This window comes from Enoplosus armatus, chromosome 9, assembly GCF_043641665.1.
Source record: "Enoplosus armatus isolate fEnoArm2 chromosome 9, fEnoArm2.hap1, whole genome shotgun sequence".
Taxonomy (NCBI): Eukaryota; Metazoa; Chordata; class Actinopteri; order Centrarchiformes; family Enoplosidae; genus Enoplosus; species Enoplosus armatus.
Window position 1 is genome coordinate 9,727,978 of NC_092188.1, and position 25,000 is coordinate 9,752,977.

The 25,000-nt window shown below is 40.2% G+C and overlaps 2 protein-coding genes across 2 annotated transcripts; both read left to right on the forward strand.

Moving 5' to 3' along the window:
- Positions 1-1,678: 1,678 nt before the first annotated feature.
- Positions 1,679-19,688, forward strand: ptpn6 (protein tyrosine phosphatase non-receptor type 6). Its single transcript, XM_070911434.1, has 15 exons — positions 1,679-1,850; positions 5,864-5,986; positions 7,436-7,630; positions 11,197-11,380; positions 12,410-12,526; positions 12,848-12,976; positions 13,818-13,914; positions 14,026-14,105; positions 14,268-14,414; positions 15,131-15,262; positions 15,391-15,545; positions 17,018-17,085; positions 17,222-17,373; positions 17,706-17,770; positions 19,378-19,688. Exons 1-15 carry the CDS (start codon positions 1,840-1,842, stop codon positions 19,472-19,474), a joined length of 1,752 nt encoding a protein of 583 aa, XP_070767535.1. The 5' UTR covers positions 1,679-1,839; the 3' UTR covers positions 19,475-19,688.
- Positions 19,689-21,619: 1,931 nt separating this feature from the next.
- rbp5 (retinol binding protein 1a, cellular) lies at positions 21,620-24,609 on the forward strand. Its single transcript, XM_070911453.1, has 4 exons — positions 21,620-21,931; positions 22,336-22,520; positions 23,017-23,118; positions 24,044-24,609. Exons 1-4 carry the CDS (start codon positions 21,856-21,858, stop codon positions 24,095-24,097), a joined length of 417 nt encoding a protein of 138 aa, XP_070767554.1. The 5' UTR covers positions 21,620-21,855; the 3' UTR covers positions 24,098-24,609.
- Positions 24,610-25,000: the final 391 nt, after the last annotated feature.

A 25,000-nucleotide genomic window follows, 5' to 3' on the forward strand; every position in this document is an offset into this window, starting at 1 on the left:
TGAATGCCCCTGACACTGAGAGACTGTTACTGTCACTTTTCTATCAGTCAGATCTGTTACCTCTTCCTGCGTCCTCCACCCTCCATCCCAAAACCTCCACCTCTCTCGTCAGGTGACCCGATCCAGGACCCCCAACCAGAACCTTGACATTCCTAACTGCGCTACAGATTTGCTCCCTGGAAACTCGGACATGCAATAGCTCCACAGCTTTTAGGTACATGGGATGGTTTTGAGAACGATGGCAATCTTAAGTTAATTTAATTTCTTACTGTCTGTTGTTATGTTGTTATTATTATTATGGTTACCACCTTGTCATTTTTATCATTGCTGTTTGTTTTTATGGACTACAATAAAATGTAAACAGTTTTTCAAGATTTTTATCCATTTTTTACGAAATTCTGATTGTATTTTTAGCCACACTAGCAGCATGACTCTGGGGATGGAAATGTCAGTCGGTTGGTCCACCACTTAGTTCCAGACTGAAATATCTCAACAACAATCGGAGCGATTGCCTTGAAGTTTGTTTCAGAACCCCAGAGAATAAAGCCTACTGACTTTGGTGATCCTCTGACTTCTCTTCAAGCCACCATAAGGTTGACATTTGTTGGTTGGTTTTGAGAGAAATGTCTTGACACCTACTGGATGGATTGCTGTGAAAGTTGGTAGAGACATTCATGTTCCCCTCAGGATGAATTGTAATCACTTTGGTGATCACTTAACTTTTCATCTAGCGCCATCATCAGGTCAAAATCTCAATTTGTTCAGCACCTCAGCCGTACTTTGTGTTTTGTGCAAATTAGCAAATGTTAGCATGCTGACACGCTAAGATTTGAACATGGGAAATGTTATACGTCAGCACGACGTTAGCATTTAGCTACGTACACACTCATGGACTTCTTTCTAAGTGAAGCGCTAAGTGCAATTAGATGACAAATTAAAGGGGAAAAAGTTTCTTAACAGGCTGTTGGGCCACCATTAGCTGCCAGAACAGCTTCACCACTCCTTGGCATAGATTCTTCAAGCGTCTTGAACTCTATGAACACCATTCTTCCAAAAGATATTCCCTCATTTGATGTTTAAATGATGGTAGTGGAGAGCACTATCTAAAACATTGGTCCTAATCTCTCCCATAGGTGTCTCCCAACTGGACTGAGAGCTGGTGGCTATCATTCACATCAATTTTTATACTCATCAAACCATTCAGTGACCCATACATTACTTATATTTCCAATCATTTATTCAGGTCACCCTTGCTTATGTAAGAAATAATCCGTTGGATGCTGATACCAGTTTAGGAAAGTGTAACTGCTCAAACAGAACAGATGACGAGCATCAAGAGCATGACGCACTTTGCATGCAAGCCTCGAAAGACGAGGTGGAATTTACATGGAGGCAAATGTTGATTTGCAGAGAGATGGAAAAGCAGGACAACCTTTCCACATGGAAGAGGTTGTGAGAGGAGAGGAAGAAGGGGACAGGAACAGGCACATTTTCTTCCATAGATAGTCGGGTGATTAAGGAAATTAGAGTAAATTACAGGGTGGGAGGATTGGCTGGGCTGGTAATGAAGCCTGGTATCTTATCTTATGAGAGAGAGTTGGAGGCTGGGCTCAAGTGAACACAGGAAGTAAGAACAGGGGGAGCTGACCTGGACTCAGAATTGCATGAGCTGCTGTCAATGTAACCTGACTGTCTGTGAGTTTTACTGTGTTTGGAAGGAGAGAAATACTGAACATCATCACTGACAACAACACAGAGGAGAGACTGGACTGAACCCGTCACTTCCTGGTGCAGAAGAGGCCAGACAGCCAGTGAGTCCCGACTGCAAGAGTCCCTACAATGTCTCGAAGGTGAGCGTCTTGTATTTTTTTGTGTGTGTATTTGCTGAAAAAACCCCTGTATTTCAATTTCTGTAACTCTTGTCTCCAGTCTTTGTGAACGCTTTTGTCATTGTTTGACATGTGCTTTAGTGTTACTTACTTTGCACTAACTTAAGTGAAGAAAATTTGGCTTGTTTGTCCAGTGTTATGTGCATTTTGCTGCATCTCTAGATTAATATTTAACATTTTCTATCCTTAGGCAATTTAATGGTTAAAAAACTTCACTGCATTGATGCAAAAATAATACTAAAATCCAATAATGCCATAAACCAGTCATGTGCATTGACCTGGCTTAATACACCAAGACATATTAAAGGGATAGCTACCAGGATATTAGCAGCATGGAAAGATTTCTGACAGTAGGCAAAGTAAAATTGTCTCACGGTCATATTGCAGATGACTAAATAAGCCAAACAACATTTGCCAGAAAATAGTGAAAAAGCGTCCCAGAGCAAGTGACGCCCTCAAATCGCTGAGATTCAATTTTAGGTACTAAATTTGCAAACATATAAAACAGAAACAAGCAGCAAATCCTCACATTCAAGAAGCAGCAAGCAGTGAATGTGAGGACTGCAAATTCCTCTGAACACACACAATTTGAGGCATTGCAACAGTCTGATGCGTTGCGACACAAGAATGACTAAATGTAGGAGGTAGGTAGGCTGTGAGAGAAAAAACAAACAGTATGTGTGTGTTGTGTGTGTCGTTTGCTGCGTTTGGTCCTGCGTGTCAGAAGGGAAGAGAAGCCAAACCAGACTCAACTGTTAAACATGCGAATATGTGAGGAGAATAATGCAAACTGCAATAGCTGGCGTTAACCACGACGAACAACACCTGCAGTGCTGTGTGTGTATTCGTGTAGAGAGAGTGTGTGTGTGTGTGTGTTCGTGTAGAGAGAGAGTGTGTGTGTGTGTGTGTTCGTGTAGAGAGAGAGTGTGTGTGTGTGTGTGTGTGTGTGTGTGTGTGGGGTGGGGCTACAGTATACTATATATATTGTAGGTTCTTCCACTTTTTCTTAGCTTTTCTGCCCACAGTTCAAACATAGTATCATTATAAGCTCTACAGATTTTTGCATATTTGCATCAACACTAAAAATAACATAATTTACAGTTCACAGTCTAAGTGTGTTTGGCTTGGGAGTTCACATACTGTAGTTTTCATGAATTCAAATATGCCCTCTCAAACCTCTTGCAGGTAAAACAAGATTTGCAAGTTAAATGCAGATTGACCCTGTTTGTTTCACAGGTTGTAAAATGTTAGTTCTTGGCGTTTAACATGTTGTGTTTGCAGTGAAGCCAAGTCCTCCTTATGGTGCAGTGTAACTGGTGTCTCTTTACAAGCCTTTACACACTTCTTGTGATATCAGGGGGGAAAAAATTAAAACACACGGCTCAAGATGAACTGCTTCATGCCAGTCTTCAGTTGCAGTTTTTGGCTCAGCAGCCTGACAATGAGTTCACAGTTGCAAATGGCTTACCAGCTGAAAGTAGCTTGCACACACACACACACACACACACACACATATAAGTAGAGGGGGGAAGGTTGAAATTCAAATAAGGAAGTGTTCTGTGACTCTGACCTTTGTGTGTTATAAACTCACGCACGCGCACACACACACACACACACACACTCACACACACACTCATACACCTGGAAGTACAGAACAAACAGACAACAGTAGTAGCAGACAGGTGGGCTGGCAGAGGGGAAAAGCTTATAACTGCCTGAGACACAAAGTGTGCTTGTGAAGGCTCAAACTTCATATTTAGTGTGTGTGTGTGTGTGTGTGTGTGTGTGTGGGGGGGGGGGTTATTCCTGAAACCAAGGTGGATTTACTGGACAGACACTCGCTCATGATTCACGGATGAATGGAACAGTTTGAACCATAACTGCACAGAAAGCTGAGCCACGGAGCATCAGAGAGCAAGAGTTTAAACCTAAACCTACCTATGATGATTTTTTATTTTGGTCGTCTTTAAAAAAAACCCTGTCTCTATCTGTTGGAGGGATTCCGGCCTGTCAGCTATTTTGGTTCCTGTCGTGCTTTCACTATTTTGTGAAAGGAGACGTAAAAAGGAAGGAAGGGGAGAGCAAAAAGAGAGAGAGGAGGGGAGAGAGACTATAGCTACACCGTCGGAGCGTCTCGAGGGTGTCAGTTGTTTTCAGAGGCAGCTGAGAAGAGTAAGTGTTCACCTGCTTTCCTATTGGGACGGAGAGGGGCTGGGTAGGGAGAGGACTGGGTGGAGGGAGACACAGGTGAGGGTTGTTTCGTGAATGTGGTGTGATATAGAGAGATAGCGCTGATAGGTTTTGTTAAAAATGGATGTACGTATGTGTCAGAAGTAAGTGTGAGAAAGAGCAAAAGCTTGAGAATGAAAGTGAGCTGTCTTCTATCTAAAGTGCTGTAGAGTGAGGAAGTATTGACCAACTGTTAAAGTAGAGACAAAAAATTGTGCTCATGCCTTTGAGTCTAGAAGTGACTCTCACTAATCACTCTCCTTCTCTTCGGTCCCAGAAGAAGTGAAGAGGCAACATGGTTCGGTGAGTCAAGCCCCGGCTGGACAATATAACGCTCCGTTAGTCAACTCTTGTTGTGTACTCTGTGTTTTGTGCAAGGCGCGATGACAACTTCTCTGTTTCCATTCCTCCTTCTCTTTCTTTCCCCAGCTGTCGACTCGTCCCTGCTCTGTTCCTCTATCATGTGATGGTTTTTTTGATGCGTTGTGTGCTCCTCGGTGTCTGTTTGCGTAAAGAAAATGTGTCATAAATGATGTTTTAGTTCAGCGGTTGTGTTTTTTGTATCCTCAACGTTCAAGCTCTTTAAAGGTTCTCCACAAGGTTCCCTTTACCTTGAGTTGACAGTTCTTTCCTTCTGTAAATACTGGGTATGAAAATGTGTTGTATAAAAGCTGAAGGGTAAACACAATCAAATTGTCTAAACAAGTGCATTTACAGGGCTCCTCACACTTAAAAGCTATATAAATCAAGCCTGCAACTGTGAAGAAATATTGAAAATATAGTTGAATAATTTATGCAGATTCTATTTAACAACTACATTTGAAGGAATACCCTTTGCTTAATTGAGCATTTGTGAACCAGACTTTAAAAACAGTTATTTAAGGAGTTGTTTTTGCTCAGAGGCTGTGAGCCGAGCTTGACCACAACACACTTTTTCCATCCTCAAAGATCTCCAGGAAATGATAAAATAGTCGATATTCGCTCTGAACTTATGCAATTATGTGACACTGAGCAACTGAAATCCACGGTGTTGCTGAAAGTACTTTTTGATTTATTGATTTATAGTTGTGTAGATGTACAGTATAATGTGAAGATGCTGTTATTGTGGTATTCTATTCTGAGTAGCGGGTCTTTATGGGGCCAGTGTGTTGATGAAGGTGTTAATGTGGAGGTTAATAATGAGGTTAAAGGTGTATTAAATCATGTTTCTTGAGGTCTGAAGTCAGAGCTGTAAAAAAGTGAATTGGGAATGAAATGATCAGTCGTTTAATCTAAACAATGTCAAGAATAATGACAAATGCTCATCACAAGTTTAAAAACAAAAGTTAAAATTGGTATTCATAGGCTGTCAATGAAACAGAAAAATGGGAAAAGGAAAGGAAATATACACATTTATAAACTTTAACCAGCAAATAATTGGTAAGATTGTACGAATTGTGTATTTTCTGTCAATCGACTAGAACATTGATTGGTTATTTTAATAAGAAGGTTTTATTAGACAAGAGTGTGGTGAGGCCGGCCTCTTCTGCTGATAAACAAACTGCTGTTAGATTTCCATAAAAATCTATAAAATTGTTTGTTCTCATTGTCGTTGTTCCAGTAAACTCAGCTGAGTGTTGTAAGGAAATAATACTGGGTGTGTATAAAGGCGTATGTGTTTATATTTATTTGGCACAAGCCTTATCTATTTGTAAACTGACTGTGTGCTGGGTGCAGTTATATTGAGTACTTGTGTGCTGATGCAGGTGGTTCCACAGAGACATCACAGGCCTGCAGGCCGAGGAAGTGCTGAAGACTCGAGGCATTCATGGCAGCTTTTTGGCTCGACCCAGCAAGAAAAACGTGGGAGATTTCTCCCTTTCTGTCAGGTAATAATGTCTGCAAAAACACCCCAAATCTCTGTTCTACTTTTCTGACCCCATAACTGATAAGAAATCGTACTTTGCTTTCCTTTAAAACGCTGCTGTAAGCTCTTCCACTCACCAAACCTTAAAGGAGAACATGAATGGCAAGAAATTGTGTTAATATAGGACCTGATAGATTGTCACTCAACAAACCCGACTTTTATTTACTTTTGTTTACTTCCTAAATTCAGCTGCTGCCTTTAAACAAAACTGTTTCACAACTTTGGGACAAAGAGGCGTGCTGAACATGTGAATATTCTTGCTCTGTATAGACGGAAATAAAACTTTCCACTGCACTTTGTTGGTACGATAACATCACACATTGCATTGTACAAATAAATGTTGATGCTTTTTTATTTATTTATCTCCCTTTAAAATGTAGTTGATTTGGTTGTTATTCAAAATATGAAAGACTAAATTGTAATTCAAATGCTTTTACAAATGAATAAAATAATTCAGTGGACATTACTTTAAATGCTAAAACTAAGTAAGTATATAAGTAAAAATTATTATTAATGAAATGCCACGTGGGACACACTGAGCTCTATATCAATATCTTGAGACCTTTGCTTCGATTAGATATCATGTTTTATTGATGTAAAACTGTAAACTGAATGTTTAATATGTTATATTCTGACCACAGTGCTGCAGTTTGTAGTTAAAGAGGTAAGAGTTTACATTCAGATATTTGGGTTATATTCATGTAGATATACAGTAAATTCTGAGAATTGCTGTTCCAGTGTCTATTCAGGCCTTTGAGGCAGGCAGGCGATCAGTAAGTATTGATCTCAGTTCAGCAGTCTGTAGTTGTAAGAAGAAAAAGTTGAAATCAAATTGTAGATTGTAGATGTAAAAGAGTTTTTACATGTTCTCATGTTCACATTTTTACATCCCAAAGATATCAGGTGGGCTGGAGCCATTAAACTGCATGAATGTGATGTGTTAGCTTTGTGACAGACCCTTAATAGTATAATATAATAATAGTGTCCTGCTGGCTCAAATCTCCAAAGACTTCAGTTGATCTAAGTAATTAGAGGAAACACCAAATTCAGAAAAGCTCTTTTATTACTCTGATAAAAACTACTGTATTAACCGCGGTCTGTGCATGATAGAGAACACAGAACGCAGATACTGGAAGTTCACACGTATGTGTCTTTGACAAACATAGCTACTCTATGCAGAACATGCAGTATAGAGTACATGTACTGCAGAATCTGTGAAAATGAAATAAAGCTCTGCGAGGATCTGATTTGTGGCCGAACACTGAAACATTTCCTGTTGTTTCGGCTTGAAGCAAATAAAGGTTGAAGAAAGCTAATTGTGCAGTTTAAATTTTCAAACCTAAACACTCCTGAGATAGAGACATTTTTGTTGAGGAAAAACTTTGACGGTTGATGTGTTTCATCTCCTCAGAGTGGGCGATCTGGTGACCCACATCCGGATCCAAAACACCGGAGACTACTATGACCTGTATGGCGGGGAGAAGTTTGCCACCCTGTCAGAGCTGGTGGAGTACTACACGGCGGAGAACGGCATCCTGCAGGACAAGGACGGCACCACCATCGACCTCAAATACCCCCTCAACTGCTCCGACCCCACCATAGAGAGGTGCGTGCACTCTTACTCCAGCCTCCACTCTCACTGTGTAACCCCCTGTAGGTTAATGTGGCCCACACTCACGTTAAGTGTAATAGCGTTTGGTTAGGTGGTTAAGTCAACTATAGTCAGCTATGACGAGCATTATTTCCTCTAACAGTTGTTTATTTACTGGGGATAATCAGTGTCATTTGTAGGTTTGATATTCCATTTTCCTCTGGAGGAAATGCGTTTTGTTGTTTTGAAGCCACTTTTGAACAATTTTGGTGTAAAAGCATCTTCGTCAGAATGAGTCAGTGAAAATGAACTCCCACACTCCAGACAAAAAGAGCCCACAGCTGTCGAGGCTTAATTCCTGCATCCGCCTCGCTGCTGCAGCTCGTGGTCACATGTGATCAGGGTTGACATTATCAGAGGTGGGAAGTAGGTACCAAAGTACATTTTGTGAGACTTTTATACTTTTACTCTTCTGAATTCCAGAAAGAAATATTCTTGCAATTCAAGTTTTTGTTTATTAAAGATCCCCAGACATGTTTAAAGAGAGAAAAATACTCTATTACTCTACAGTAGTACTCCACTACTACTAATAATTGGTGTCTGATATGTTTTTATTAGGTAAGACGATATGTTCTCCTTCTCTTTCATGGAAAAATCCCAAATCTATGAATATGCAAATATTGTTTAACTACTAAACATGAGATGTCTCCTACTTCACTGGAAAGTTCACAGTGTATTATTAGCACAGCAGGGTTTAACTTTTCACATCACACTTGTTGCACAATGGACCATAATCGCAAAATCATCCTCGCACATATATAAACGTGTTAAACACCCACTCAAGGTGAGCACAGAGATACCTTCCACCTCCAGCAGATGAATGTGAAAACAGCTTAATAGTGTCCAACACATACATCTCTCTGCACAGTGAGGTGAAGTAACAATAACGGCTTTAACACATAAAGACTATAATGCAACACAAAACTAAATCACTGAAGAACGGGCCACAGAACAAACCTTTACACATGAAACTAGCAAATACTGATGAACAGAAAAAAGTACAAATAAAATACATAAATATAACAAACATGGAGCAGCACATTTTTCATAAAGAAGACAGGAATATTTACTTCCTATTATCCTTATTTATATAAATAGAAAAATGTGACCAAACTTCATTGAAATTCCCTTAATGATTATTAGTCAACATCCAAGTCCGGTGATCGGACAGACCCGTTTCCCAACACATATTCTGGAGATGATTTGTGCAATCACTCGCAAAACTTTTGATGACTCGTTTCCACATTAAATGAAGTACCTGCTTCATTTTTATACTTTTCTCGGAGGCAAATGTTGTGCTTTTTACTTCACTGCACTTTCTGTCGGCTGTAGTTGCAGTTCGCTTTGCAGATCAAGAGTTTATATTCAACATTAGATGAACTAATTAAAAATATCTTTATGTTGGCAAGACTATTGTATCTCTATAATGTAAACTTTACAGGAACAATCTTACTGTTCTTTTTGACATTGAATAAGTTTTAGAAAACTTATTTCGTGTCATGTTATTCTGGAAGCATTACATTCCCACAACATATGCCTAGAGTAACTTGAATTTGGGATATTTTAAATGGTAATATCACCCTCTGACAGAAACTATTCTTCACAATGAGTACTTTTAATCAAGATTTGTAAAATGTTACCTGAAAGCTTGCTTTTGAATACAGGACATTAACTTTTATTTTTATTTTTGCTGATAGTGGCTGTCAGTATCTTGCAGGCATTTCTGTCTGTTAAATATAGTTACTAGATATTTTCTAACGTCTGTGTTTGCGTGCTGAGCTCACCACATCAAAGACCTCCTCCAGGCTGCTGCTGTAAATAAGATACAAATCTATTTCGCAGTTTGTCAAATGCAGATTTAGAGAAAGAAGAGTGTTTTCATTCTAATTTGCCTACATTGCACATTCGACTTCCATGACATTGCTGCCGGAGGTGGTGTTTAGTTATTGATGGAGCAACTGTAGGTTAATGTCCAACTAGTTGTGATAAATAAACTCATACAGTTGCACTCCTTTTATGAGTCAAGGAGGACACTACTTTCTATTGTGTGTGTGTGTGTGTGTGCGTGTGTGTGTGTGTGTGTGTGTGTGTGTGTGCTTCACCTTAGCTGGAAGCTGAACACTCTGCCACCCCCCTCGTCCTTCTCTCTCTGTCAGTTGTCTAACTTCCCTTTTGTTGCTGCGGTTGGAAACTTTAAGTTTTGACACTTTTGAAAGCAATGGCCAGACCCTACTTGTCTTCCTCTATTGCACACTCCATCATGTTCTTGCTCACTCGCTGTCTTCCTCATCTCACCCAATCTCTCTCTCATCTCAAAGCATGATCACACACACACACATTGTGTGGCGCAATTTTCTTTATGTTTGTTCTCATGCATCTGGCTAATCACGTCTCAGAAAAGAGGATAAAGATGGTCAGGCCATTAACTTGTTCACACGTCTAACTTGCAGTCAGGTCTGGGTTAACTTGTCCGCTCACTGTACAGTACTCTGTGCTCGGCTGTCCTTCAGCTTCTGCAAAACTGTGCAGACACTACCCTTTTTTTTTGGTTCTTTTTTTGCTGCAGATGATTCATGCAACCTGCTGTAATTAAAAACCATCAGGTGGAGTCTCATTTCAGTGTCTGTAAAAGCAGACACTGTGATTTGACAAGTAAGTAAATCAAAGAACTGAATCATTAAAAGCAAAAGGCATAAAGAATACAGACACTGTGTGATGAAGGGGGGGGGGGGTATTTGTAGATGTTTCACATCGAGGGGGGGGGGCAGGCTATAAATACTTTGTCCTCTTCAGCCACTGTCATCAGAAATTTTCCGACCGCAAAGCAGGAAGTTTAGAAGAAGAAATCGAGAACTGTGCCTAAAATTAAGTCACAACCCAACCTGCCCAAGTCTGCATTCACTAATTCACACACACACACACACCACACACACACACACACACACCACACACACACACACACACACACACACACACACACACACACACACACACACACACACACACACACACACACACACACACACAGAGTATTGTGGTGGACAGAAATGTGACCTGCTCGTAACAACAACTAACAACATCTATACATGCTGTTTTTAACTATTCACTGTAATGCACCTGATTCTGTTGCGGCTTTCTATTTCTACTCACTGTGTAGTCAGCACAATAGTCCAGAGTACCACATCAGTGAGTGTCTGACAACCGCTTAGCCCTGAATAGACTGATGCATTCACACTGCAGTCATAGCCTTAATGGCGCTCTGCTCACATACAGTAAGTAGGAAGCAGTGAAAAAACAGGAGGATGTTTTGTTTGTGTTTTTCAGCTGCTGTGTGTAAAATATCAATGTTACAGACTTTTCACGAGACAGAAGATATCTTGTGGTTATCTGCCTTTATTTGCAGGTCACAGCAGTGAACCGTTACCACAAACAAAATTTAGCTCAGGGCATGGGTATCTTTAAAAATATGTACATGTCACAGAGGCTTACATCATGAACCATGAGTGCCTTCTGTGTCTCAGGTGGTACCACGGTCACCTGTCTGGGCCCAATGCAGAGAAGCTGCTCGTGGCAAGAGACGAGCCGGAGACCTTCCTGGTCAGAGAGTCGCTGTCCAAACCAGGAGACTTTGTTCTGTCGGTTCTGACGAACGAGAGGGGCAAAACTGGAGGAAGGAGGGTCTCCCACATCAAGATAATGTGTCAGGTGGGCGCTTGTCCTCGTATGTATGTTTCAGCATGTCACCATGTGTGTGTGGGGCATGCAAGGTAACGCCTGCATGAAACTAGGGGGTTGTTTTTAGTCAGTCTTGTGCTTTGAATATACAGAATTAGGCCCCTGAAACAGATTCACGTCATGTAGAAATACTGAGGGGTATTCCCAAAGTTGCGTTGTGCGCTTTGTAATAGTTTTAAAGTCTCATTTCCCTTCTTATGCAATAAAAGACTGTTGCACATATTTCAAGTCTGCTCTTGGTCATAAATGTCAGGCACAGTTTTACTTCAAAAGTTCACCAATCATTGTTTAAAAAAACGGTTATATTTCTGAGTTAAAAAGATATGTGAAACCAAAACCTGTGTCCTGACATTATTAGGTGTTTATAGACTCATTGTGAATGGCTGCTAATGATATTCACCGTACAGCAACAGGTCAAACCGTGGTCCCTCAAACTCATTTTCATAGATTGCGTCCCTCCGTCAGCGGTCACCATCATGGCCTTTGCATTTTTATTTTTAGCAGTGGCTCACCTTATAGAAAACTCCACTCAGGCCTCATTTAAATGGAAGCCGTTGTTTTTGGTTCAGAAGATTAATGCGAGATTACTGGAAGGGTCACAAAGGCCTTTTCATGAGCACGTGGCAAAGATCAGGTGAGTTTCCCGTCAGTACTCGCCTCTAAACGTCAGAGTCTGTTAACTGCTGTTTGGTACCAGGTGAATGTGAACACATCAGTATACATTCATTAAATGGCCAGTAAACTCAAGCAGTTTGCACACTCCTCTTATTTTATTCTTTTCTATTCCAAAATCTAAATTTCCATTTTGATTGAAGAATATGTACAAATACAAATACTTGTTTACCCTCTTTTATTAACGTACCCTTGTTTTCATTTGGTGCATGCTTGCTTCTCAGTTACCTCTTTTGAAACTTTATTTTTTATTTTCACACCAGACAATTTGGCACAGGCTCTCTGTATGTGTTTATCCAGAATGATATGTCGTGTGTGTGTGTTCAGAATGACAGGTACACAGTGGGAGGCTCAGAGACGTTTGACACGCTGACAGACTTGGTGGAGTACTACAAGCGCAAAGGCATCGAGGAGATCTCTGGGAACTGGGTGTATTTCAAACAGGTGAACTGGGCTTTTTTGAACACAAACGATGCAGATGAAACATGTCCGAATGATTTCGTTTTGTAGCACAAATTCAACAAACTGAATGTCAGTGAGCTGTGAATCTTTGCAGCAGCTCAGCCCACAGATATAACAACTAACAACAAATATTACTCACGTCTTTGAGTTTGTCTTAATGTGGCCTGACTGATGATGACGATGTTGTGTATTGCGCTCACTGGCTTGTATTTTTCTTTCATCTATTATAAGATTTTTCCTTTGTCTCTCTCTCTCTCTGTCTGTCTGTCTGTCTGTCTGTCTTTCTGTCTGTCCTCCTGCCAGCCGTATTACTCCACCAGAGTGAACGCAGCAGACATCGACAGCAGAGTGAAACAGCTGGACCAGACCACACAGCAGAGCCAGGAGGGCGAGGGGGAGAAGAGCAAGGCGGGCTTCTGGGAGGAGTTTGATGTAAGATTAGACCCGGCCTCGGGTTATGTTTACCACAACTTATTCTCACCATGACGCTTCATCTGTGGAGTAAGAACCACAGGGGTGTCCTAAAGTGGGAAAATATACACCAGACATCTTATTACAAATTGACTGTCCAAAAGTCTTCAACATCTCAATACGTACTTCCTTACTGCGGGCAAAGCTAGAGGTAGTATAGCACCATCTTGTGGTGGTGGAATATACTAACTATGTGCCATATTACATAATAACCCTGTTCACGCAGGAAGAGTACTTTAAATACTCAGTATGCAAACTAAAAACACTTGATTTTTGAGTGAAGGAAATGGAAAAGCTGGCTGCAGGTGACGAGTGATGCAACTAATTATTATTTTAATAACTGATTGGTCTATAAAATGTCAGAAAATTGTGATAATGCCCATTTTGGACAATTTCCCAGAGCTCAACAAGACAAATTCAAATTGCTCATTTTGTCCTACTGTCATCCAAAAACCCAAAGATATTCAGTTAATGAATAAAACTTACAAGAGAAAAGCAACAAATCCTCACAATCAGGAAGCTGTAACTTGGGAAATGACTTAAAGGATTAATGGATTATTGAAATTTGTTTAATTTTCTGTTGATGATTTAGTTTTATTGGTAGTTGCACTTTAAAGTCACAGTTTGATCGACTTATTTTATTATTTCCTGTTAGTGGAATACTGTAAAACATGTTAATGTCTTGTATACTAAGAGCAAAAACAGTACACTTTCACATTTGTGTATAACACATACTGTATAATATTAGTATGCAGTATGAAACTGAGGCTAGTATCACACAGTCGCCTCTCTCTCCCGTCAGGCTCTTCAAAAGTTGGAGGCAAAGGTGAAAAAGAGCCGAGAGGAGGGCCAGAGGCCTGAAAACAAGAGCAAGAACAGATACAAGAATATTCTTCCCTGTGAGTTTTTAATCTTCTCACTATCGTTATTCTCTAAATTAACTAAATCTTGTGAAGAAATCCACATTTTGATGACGTTAACCAAATGTTTTCTGTGTTTGTTTTCACAAGTCAATGACACCAGGGTCATCCTGCAGGACACTGATCCTGATGTTGTGGGTTCAGATTACATCAACGCCAACTACATGAGAGTAAGTCTCCAAAGTCACTGGACCCATAGTAACACAAAAGGACAAAAAAACAATAGAAAACATAATAGAAAACTGACAGATGTTCTCTTTTTCATCATTCACAGTGTTGTTAGTCTTCAAGCTTATCGTTGTTTGTTTATTGAGTTCACTGTGTGTTTGTAGAACACCCTGTGGGAGTCCGGAGATCAGAAAGTTTACATTGCCACCCAGGGGTGCCTAGCAACGACTATCAACGACTTCTGGCACATGGTATGGCAGGAGAACACGAGGGTGATCGTCATGACAACAAGAGAGGTCGAGAAAGGGCGGGTCAGTATTAAAACAACAAACATGAAAGTAGATTTGGCCTTTAAGAGTGTTTTTTTTTCCCTTTTGAAAATACTGAAACATGAAACTCTCGAAATGCCAAAAAACAAAGTCAAAATATCTTGTTTTTATTAAGCATCTTTAATGACGTTTCTACCAAAGAGCACTTCCTCCTTTCTGCCATTTAAAAATACATGTTGGTATAACCTGCTAGAGGACCTGAGATGCACCCAAATATTTAAAAAGCAGGATTAATCTGGTACTAGGGGTCTCTCAAAGTGTAACTCTGTCCTGTGTCCCCTATTTTGTCTTCCTTGTCCTCCATGAGGGAGCAAGGACACTATTCCTTGGGGGTCACTGTTGTTTGTAGTTACAATTTTAAGCCCTTTGAGAACACAGCTGTAAATAATAATCATATAAATCAGTCAGGGTTGACCTGACTTCTGATTTAAATAGTTTACGCAGCTTTTGACTTTTGTAAAGTTGAGTTAACTTATTGCCATTTCAATAAACAGTGTTGGCCAGGAATTGGCCTCACATGCATAAGAACACATTGGAATACACAAAGTACCATGAATATGAAAGATAAGCTAAAAACAATATAGTTTGAAGTGCGAGAGGTCAAAAAAACAAAACTTAAACTAAAAACACAAAAGCTGCACGGAGGTTCCTTGTACATGACGTGGACCCTGCGTAAAGTTTTCTTTATTTTTATGCAGAATAAATGTGTGCCGTACTGGCCAGACCTTCAGAGCTCCAAGGAGGTGGGTCCATACGTGGTGACCAGTGAGTCAGAGAGGGAAGCCACTGACTACAAAGTCCGAGTTTTGGAGATCGCTCCTGTGGACAAGGTAACCCCCGAACACCAAACATCAGCCTCTGACCTCACTCATCTCTGTGTATGTGCTATGCTGACGTAAAGCTTTGATTTTTCAAACACATTTTATTGTATTTTATTGTATTTTTCTCTCTCTCACAGCCAAAACATTCTCGTACCATCTGGCACTACCAATACTTGAGCTGGCCTGACCACGGTGTCCCTCAGGAGCCCGGAGGTGTCCTCAGCTTCCTCACTCAAGTGAACTCTAAACAGGCTGAATATCCTGATGCTGGACCCATGATCATCCACTGCAGGTACTAGACTGCAGGAGTTTAAATGCCTCATGGAGACCCGATACAATGATTGTGGGGCGCCAGGGAGTCTAGATATTTATCGTGTCAGAGCTGCTGAGATGTTGTTATGGGGCTCCAAAGTCGTGCAGCACCCCTGCATGAAACCTGCATAAACGTTAGAAGTAGACTCAAACTGTGGAGGTGTGTGATTCCTTATAGCATTGATTGGGTTATATTGGGCAATATTAGGGCTGCAACTAATGATTACTTGCATTGATTAACTTGCTCATTACAGTTTCCCAGAGAGGATATCTTCAAATTGCATGTTTTGTCCGACTAACAGCTAAAACTCAACAATATTCAATTTAAAATAATGTAAAATCGAGCTTTTCTGAAGCTGGAAGCTGCAAACATTTAACTTTTTTGCTTGATAAATGATCTAAGTAATAAATTGATAATGAAAATCATCATCATTTAATTTTTTCTGTTGATTGACTAGTCGACTAATTGTTTCTGCACTATGCAATACCACCTAATCCAAACAGTTACAATTCTCAGTTCCTGAGAAGTTGATAATGCTTCTGGAGATACGAGGGTTTTGCAGGACATGACAATATGTTTCCCAGATGGAGGTTTTGCCAAATGGTGGGTCACGCCACGAGTCAGGGAACCGTAAATCTTTTAAACGTGTGATACGCTGGAACTTGTGGAGGACGTCTGTGCTGGTGTAATGTTGTGAAAAATGTTTACCAATCTTAAATTAGGTGATAAACCTTAGAGGTTTAAGATTAAAGTGATCATAGTTTCAGGATTACGATTAGTGGCAGCTGAACAAAAGGTTTTGAGTCAACTGACAGTTTATCCTGCTGGAATTTTCCCCGTGTGATGTGAAGGATATTGAGCTTGTGCTTAAAAACTTGTTGGTTAAATGATTATATGATGCTTGCGTAAGTATTTTGGTATGTAAGCATGTTCACAAAGCTGCACAGCACTACTAAGATGTCCCATACTTTCCCTTAACACAACTGTTCCCTAACCCTTGTTGACATGTGACCCCCTTAAATCGAACCAATGTTTACTTACAACCCCTTGTCACAGGTTGCATACGTCTGAGTTGACTTATTTTTCTTATTAGTAAGGTTTTTAGCGGCCTGAGGTGCTGGAATCGCCATGATTTAAAATAACTTTTCATCTAGCGCCATCATCATTTGTCCAATACTTTCCCATCAGCCTCAGCTGTACTTTGTGTTTTGTGCTAATTAGCAAATATTAGTATGTTAAAATGCTAAATAAAGATGGCGAACATGGTAAACATTACACCTGCTAAACATCAGCATGTTAGCATTGTCACTGTGAGCATATTAGCATGCTAGCGTTAGTGGATTTAGTTTCGTTAGTACATTTGATTTGATTTTATTCAGGTTTTGTTTATCAAGTCTTGTTCGGTTGATGGAAAGATGCATTAAGTTTGTCTCTTCTGTGTTTCTGTGCAGTGCTGGAATTGGTCGAACAGGCACGATTGTGGTGATTGACATGATCCTCGAGACCATTGACACAATTGGTAAACATTTTTTTAAAGAGATCAGTTCTTGAGACAAGTACTGAGTAAAAACACAACAATTCAAAATAGACGGTTTGTTTTCCTTTTTCTCAAACTGCCTCCATCCAATACTTTCCTATCTCACGTCCCTCTGTAGGTCTGGACTGTGATATTGACATCCCAAAATACATCCAGATGGTGCGAGAGCAGCGCTCTGGTATGGTGCAGACGGAGGCCCAGTACAAGTTCATCTATCTGTCTGTGTCTGAGTACATACAGACCACCAAGGCCAAAGACTGCGCCTATATGGTGAGCAACAGGGACCGAGACTATAAAGACACCAGGAATTAGTCTTTTCTTGTGACTGAAATATAGATTGATACAAGGAAAAACATGTTTCAAGAAAGGAAAACAGAGATGTGCATGTCAATTGGCCTTTGCACTTTGGACTGCTGATTTGAACACCAGAGCTGACTAGTTCAATGCCAACAGGATGATATGTTATCAGAGAGTGGCTTGTGAAAGATGAACAGAGACAGAAAACAATCAACCACACAGACTAAACCAGTCGCATCAGCTCTCTCTGTGTTTCGGTAACCCTCCAGTCATATCTGAAACATCTCTGTTTCTCTCTTCTTCAGGAAACCGAGACAGAGTATGGAAATCTGCAACTCAAACACCAACCAGCGAGCAGGAAGGTCTCAAAGTGAGTGAGCGTGTGTGTGTGTGTGTGTGTGTGTGTGTGTGTGTGTATGAAAAAGACACACAAGATACATTGATGTGATACATTCACATCGCTCCTCTAAACCTCACGCTGCCGCCCTACTTTCTTTTTGCGCCTTCAGCCTTATGTCAGCAGACGGTCTCATTTTGTAGAGAGGAGGAGTTGTTTGGAAATGTAAACGTCTGTGCCCCGTATCAAAAAAGCCCCTTTGAATTTAATTGAATTAAACTGAATTGAGTTGTGGTTGGAGGGAGGATGCATTGTAGTTGCAGCGGGACTTGGAATAATACATCTTAACACATGAATTACATTCATTTGAGTTCTAAAATATTGTTTTCCTTAAAACAAGCACTGTTAGAAGTCTAGTTTTAACCACTAGACTACTGGCACTAAAGACAAGACATGCAGCACGAAAATTAACCCTTGAGTAAAATCTAATGTATGAACTATAGAGCCTTTTCCACAATGTTTAGAAATACCAATATGAACCAGTACCAACCAAACCAGTTTAGCAAATGATTTATATTTCTCGCCATGCTGGTGGAGTGGCACTACGATGGAAATGTCTGCTGGTTAGTCCACCACTCCAGACAGCAACTATTGGATGGATTACTATGACCCCCTGACTTTTCATCTAGCGCCACCAGGAGTTTATGTTTATGTGAAATATCTCAACAAATACTAGATGGATTGGCACAAACTTTTATACAGACATAAAGTTAGGACATAAAGTTAGAGTGGCACTCGCTCTGTGAAGTGTGGGCATCAGTCTGCAGTGCATCCAGTTCCAGCGCTGCAACTCAGTTTCGTCCAGGCTGGCTGGGCATCAGAGGCAATCTGAGCGTTTGTCCTTCTTTGTTTTACTTGTGATTCACAGCTCCATTAAGAGCTGTAGTGACACAAAGATGGATGACTCACAAGAGACAGATTTTAAAAAGGAATGATTAAAATTAAAGCAACAGATGCTGAGTTATCCTGACTTCTAGTCTCCAGTATGGGTCAAGCTCCAAAAAATGCTGGATCCTACAATTCCCATAATGCAACGCAATACATTCTTTCCTTAAACCGCCTTTTTTCAAACTTTAGAAAGAATTATACAACTATATTCTCCCCTCATGACGAGTAAACTGAACTTCGTGTGTAAAATCGGTGGAGTGGCCCTTTAATGGATGACAATAGATATTTTTCGGAGTGTACAAACAAATTCAAGACTCCCGGCTTGTCTCTGTTCTATTGTCTGAATAATGTTTTTGTGACCTCTGAGACCGGACGCCACTCGTGTACGAACTGAGCAATGTTCTAATTAACCAATTAGGAAGATAAAAAAGCCTCAACACTGAACAATTCAGCCCCGAACACTGTAAACTTTGACCCACTTGGAGCGCTGAATAGTTGGCTGCCAGCTTTGAGTGACTGACTCATGGTTGGTTGGTCTGTTTAAATCGTTCTCATGCGGCAGCCCCCGTTCATAAACCTCTCCAGCATCTGTGATTCACTTCTAGCAAAACTGTGGCTAATCAATGTTGGCTGGTGTATAAAAATAAATTGATAAAGAATCCCTAATCAGCTTTTTCTTTGTCTATTTCCAGAAACAAGGAGGACGTTTACGAGAATCTGTCAAAAGGAAAGAAAGATGCGAAGAAGCAAAAGTCAGACAAGAAAAGTGGCTCAGTGAGGAAACGATAGAGGAGATGGGGAAGTTTTATCAAAGTACGTCATATTGTTATATTTATGCAGGCAATCTTTTGTTAAAGAATTTCTATTTTAGTTGAGACCTTATACAAAATAAAAGTTAAGGTGTAAAATCAGAGACAAGATAACCCGCTGACATGTGATAGGTCACGTGGATTCTTGTTTGATGCGTTTGCTGAAAATAAAGCCAGAACATGTGGGAACACTTTGTTGTGTGATTGTCTTTTTTTTGTTTTTAATTTAAGTTATTTGAAGAAAGACACCATAATCTTTGTGGGATGCTTCGATATTTAGGATGGAAGCTACTTTTTCATTAGCTTATTTGTTTGACTAGCACTTTAGTGTTGGGTTTTTAAGCAGCAGATGTAAAGATTTCATCATCTTTAAGTTGATAAAATGCTTTATATATTTTATATTTCGATGCAAATTAGTGATCAGAAGTGCATCAAGAGCAGGAGGTGAACATAAGTGTGTTTATACGTTAGCATTCAGAGATGCAACGTGTTTTCAGCTCAGCTGTACTTCAGGCAATTTGATGTTTGATTTTATTCAATTTTATGTTCGTCTTCTTTCCTATATGCACTTCTGTTTACATACATGTGCCCCTAAACCACAGATAAAAAATTAGATTGAATTATACTTTATAATATATTTATACTTTGGAAGTCACTCTCCATTGTTTAAGATACCTAATAAAATAAAATGGTGATTGCTTCTCGTTTCCCTCCCTGAACAAACAACCCCCAAGCAGTTTGTTACTGGACTCAGTGACAATAGAATAAAATAGTTTCTCTTTTACGTCCACATTTTTGCCAATCTTGTCCTTTTCCCTTCACCAATCCTTCTCCTCTCTCATACCTGAGCTACTGATGTGACTTTTCCTATAACCCAAGATAAGACTTGATTGACGACACTTTTTTAACACTAACACCAGACAGTGTGGCATTGTTATTCATAATTTAGTCCTATCAGTGTTTTGTCAACTGCTGTTTCCAAGGTCAAGAATTAGCTTTCAAGTCCTTAAAGTGCTCAGAACAAAACTTAATTTTAGACCTTGTGATGACATCGTCTCTACTACATCAGTAATGTTTAGGGCAATAAGTTAAAAATGCTGATTGGTCATCTAGAAAACAACCTCATCCATTAAATGATTGAATTTGTGTTGTTTATAGAGCCAAAAAAACACAAATTGGACCTTTGACCTGTATATGAAGTAAAGGGAAAATGAGTGGTACAGTATTTATGAGTGTGTTTTGCTGCCCAGGGTTTGAACAGGAGTGTGTTTCCCTAAATCTGAAATAAAACCTTGTGTCTTGACTTCAGATAACTCACTCAGGTGGAAAGTAAAAGTAAATTTACTCAAATACTGTACTCAGGTGCAATTTCAAGGTACTTTACTTGACTATTTCCATTTTATTCTACTTTATACTTCTTCTCATCTACAATTCAGATTGTACTTTTTACTCCACTGTTTGACATCTTTAGTTTAGTTGCAGATTCAGATTAATAGGACGAAATGTAATCAACAAATAAATGATGATATAACATTAAAGGTTAAGATGAGACTTTGGTGAATGATTTTGGTCATGAGCTACCCACATTAAACACAACATTAAACATTAAACACAACATTAAAATGAAGTACACATGAATGCATCAATAATTATAATTCAATAATATAACAAACATTATTCTGAAATGGGCCATTCTGCATAATGAGTACTTTGAGTACTTTAAGTATATTTTGAAGCTAATAATATGTACTGTTACTTAAGTAAAATTTTGCATGACTTTTACTTAACATAGTAGTATTTCTACACTGTGGTATTACTAAAATATCTGATTACTTCTTCCACCACTGAGATAACCCCACTGGGACTATTAACATACCGGTCAGCTCCCAGTATATGAGCACACAGGGCCGTTATGTGCTCAGCAGGCTACATCTTCACCCCACCCACCACATGTTTCAGGGAACCGAAGCACCGCCTCTGCCTGCAACTGATCCCTGTGACTGACACGTTGGGAGGGATGCACGAACCTCCCCCCTGCATGTGGTCTTGCAGAAAAACTCCGCTCTCTGCCTGAGTGAGTCACAGCTGACTGGAAACGATTTCACAAAACCAGTGTTGAGTCTCCAGCAGAGAGGAAGAGACTGTGGAGCCGCCTGCAGCGCAGAGGAGCTTCAGATACAACTAGAGTCTCATTTTACGCGCATTCCCGTCCAATCCGGTACAGGCATTGTTTAAAGACGTTGCGTAAGTGACACCGATATCAAACAAGGCGGCAGCTCATCTGTGGGATCCAGACTTGACTCGAGGGGAAAAAGCAAGAAGTAGAGATTTCAGCTCGTCTGGAGTTTTGGACGCAACAAAATGTCTAAACCTAACTATTCCGGCACGTTTCATATGGTGGAGCAGGAAAATATGGACAGCTACCTCGCAGCTTTAGGTAAGACTCTGTAGCTTTTTACACAGCCGTGACACTTGAAACAAACCCATCTTCTCTCCTAACAGAAGCGCAGTGAAACCGCTCACACATAACATGCACATTCAGACTTTTGTTGCTCTTTGTTTTAAAGCAGCTTCTATATTTGCATTGCTTTGAGGTCATCTTCAGTCATTGATTTGATGATGTGGACCATCTTCCTTTGCAGCAGCACATATCAGAGTAGTGAAATCACCACCTTGTCCTTTACATGACCCCAGGCCTCCACACACACACACACACACACACACACACACACTCAGAGGGTGTATACACTCTGTGGGACAGACAAAGCCCCCCTTTAATAAGGCAACAATGAAGTATAGCTCATGTTATGTTAACCTGTTTTATTACTTATCTTCTCTTAGATATTAATTTTGCTCTGAGGAAGATTGTGTGTCTGTTGAAGCCCACCAAAGAGATCACCCATGACCCGGCCACAGGAGACATGAAGATCCGCACTCTCACCACCTTCAAGAACTTCAACATGGATTTCACGATCGGAAAAGAATTCACTGAGGACCTGGGGCCGGTGGACGGCCGTACCTGTCAGGTGTGTTGTTGTTTTGTTTTTCTCAATATGCACACTGGCTTGTTTGGACACGTGTGCGGGCTTGTTGATGCAGTGAATATAAAGTATCATTACTTGCTGGACAAGTTTTGCTTTGTGTGTTTTTTAATTTTGAATGTCTGAGGAGAGTTGACCCACCTGCTGCTGACACTTTGTGCTGTAATCACCCCCCGCTGCTTAAATCCCGGTTTGATCCTGCAATAAGTGATGTGTGTGAGTGTGAGAAAGAGAAAGCAATGAATAAAAAGCCTTCAGTTTAGAAGAAATCAGGAAACTAGTACCTGAATCAGAATTAGCAGCATTATCTTTGTTTCCAAAACAAAAACAATGTGCAAACGGAAGCAAAAGAAAAGAAAAGAAAAAAAGGTTTTGAAGCCTTTTGTAGTACACAAAGACTCTTGTCCCTGTGTGATTGAACGGGTGAGCCACTTTACATACTAATTGCACACAGTAACACAGCATCTCTGTGCTTATGCAGACTACAGTGAACTGGGAAGGAGACAACCTGGTTTGTGTACAGCGGGGTGAGAAAGGGGGACGAGGCTGGACACACTGGCTGGAGGGCAACAAGCTGCATTTGGTAAGGATGTATGGACGGAGTGAAAAGAAGTGAGGACAAAGCAGAGACGGAGAGAGAGGAGGTGGGCGAGGGGGGGATACGGAACAAGGAAAGTGAAAACATACAAGGAAAAAGATGCTTGATATGCTAAATGAGGGAGAACATGCAAATAAGAGAGCGTTTGGAAGTTACTCATTGCCTTATTTACTTGCACGGCGCTGTTTTTATTAAAAGGGTTTGTGAAGCTTTGGGGCTGCCTGAGAGGAAAAAACCCAACAAAGGAAGGCAAACACAAAAGAGGGAGAAGACTCTTGAATGCACGTCTTTTTAATAAAGTGCTACACCCTCTCAGGGCCGAGGGAGAGCGTTGGTTCTGCTCATTGTGGTTGTAAAAGAGTTTAAGCTTATAGATTATCTGTCAGTGCTGATTAAGATTTAAAACAATCAGTACTGTTCCACTAAATAGCTCTCACAGGATTTCTAATACCTCTGTGGCAGTCGGGACAAAGCAGTGTGTTGTTGATGTTGTGTCCAAATTCAGGAGAGAATTGGGAAATAAATACCAGCGAGGATCAGGCTCTTTTAAAATGGTGGAATTCAAAGCAGGAGAAGGGAGAGACTAATGAAGAGGAGAGTGAGGGGGGAGCTGGAGGAAGAGGAGGAGGAGCAGGAGGGGGCTAGAAGGAGGAGATAAGTAGATGGTGAAAGAGTGGGAGACGGATTACGAGGTCAAAGGATAGGGAAGAGGAGAGAGGGGGATTGGGGTCGTATTTTGGATACAATCCCAGGTTTGTGTATCACTCATTTAACTGTCCTTTGATGTGCCAAACTGTCTTATTGATTCTCACTGTTCATTTACACCCCCCTCCCAACACCCTGGAACGCCCTTCCTCCCCTCCTCCTTTTTCTTCTCCCCCCTCCACAATGGTCTCTTTCCTCTCTGCAGGAGATGAGAGTTCAAGACGTGGTTGCCAAGCAAGTCTTCAAGAAGGCTGATTGAAGTAACTGAAAATGAGTTTCAGTGAAAAACCTCATTTTATTCTTGATAGAATATAGACTTGGTACAAGATTTGAATTATGTTTAAAGTTTTTTTTTTTAAATTATAATCAACATTATTTTGAAATATCACAATAAGACTGAATATCTGTGAAAATACTGATATGTTCATGTTCTTAATTGTTTGTGTCTTTATGGTACTAACTGAGAAAAGAGCAGTGGAGCAGAAACAACTTGTGTAAACATTCCCAACATACTTCCTTATATTGCACTATCTTCACTATGTTATAAACAAATCATACATCTGTCGGGCGTCACTGCTGCATCTGTAATATATCACATCTTTCTCCAAGTCTGAAATGTAAGGAGCCTGCGTGTGTGCATGTGTGATATCATAAAGTTTATATAGTTTTATAAATACAGAAAATTCAGAGGTCACTACATTACATTACAATGTGCTTTAAAAGAAACAGTTTTCATGTACCAATTCTCGACCTGGTTGGTAGTTGGTTTGACAGTAATTACAAACACATAGTTTACATTAAAGGGTAAACCAGGAATTCTTTTAAATGTGTCTTTTCATCAACAAATCCCATCAAAAGACAAACGATGGGTCCATCTTTCAATTTCCGACTTCCCTACTCTGTCTGTGGCACTCATCCCCAAGCCCATTTGTTTTTACGAACATAAAAAAAATTAAAAACAGGCCACAAATACTTGGTTACGGCCTTTTCATGGGATTTGTCTATAGTAAGAAAAACAGAATATCAACAGTCTTATTCTAACATAGAGACACCACTGAGCCGTAGCTAAAAAACACAGACAGCGCTGCCTTCACTCCTCTAAGACTAATTCACATCAAAGGGAATGAAGTATAGAGCTGCACCAGTGTTTTTTCTTAAAATA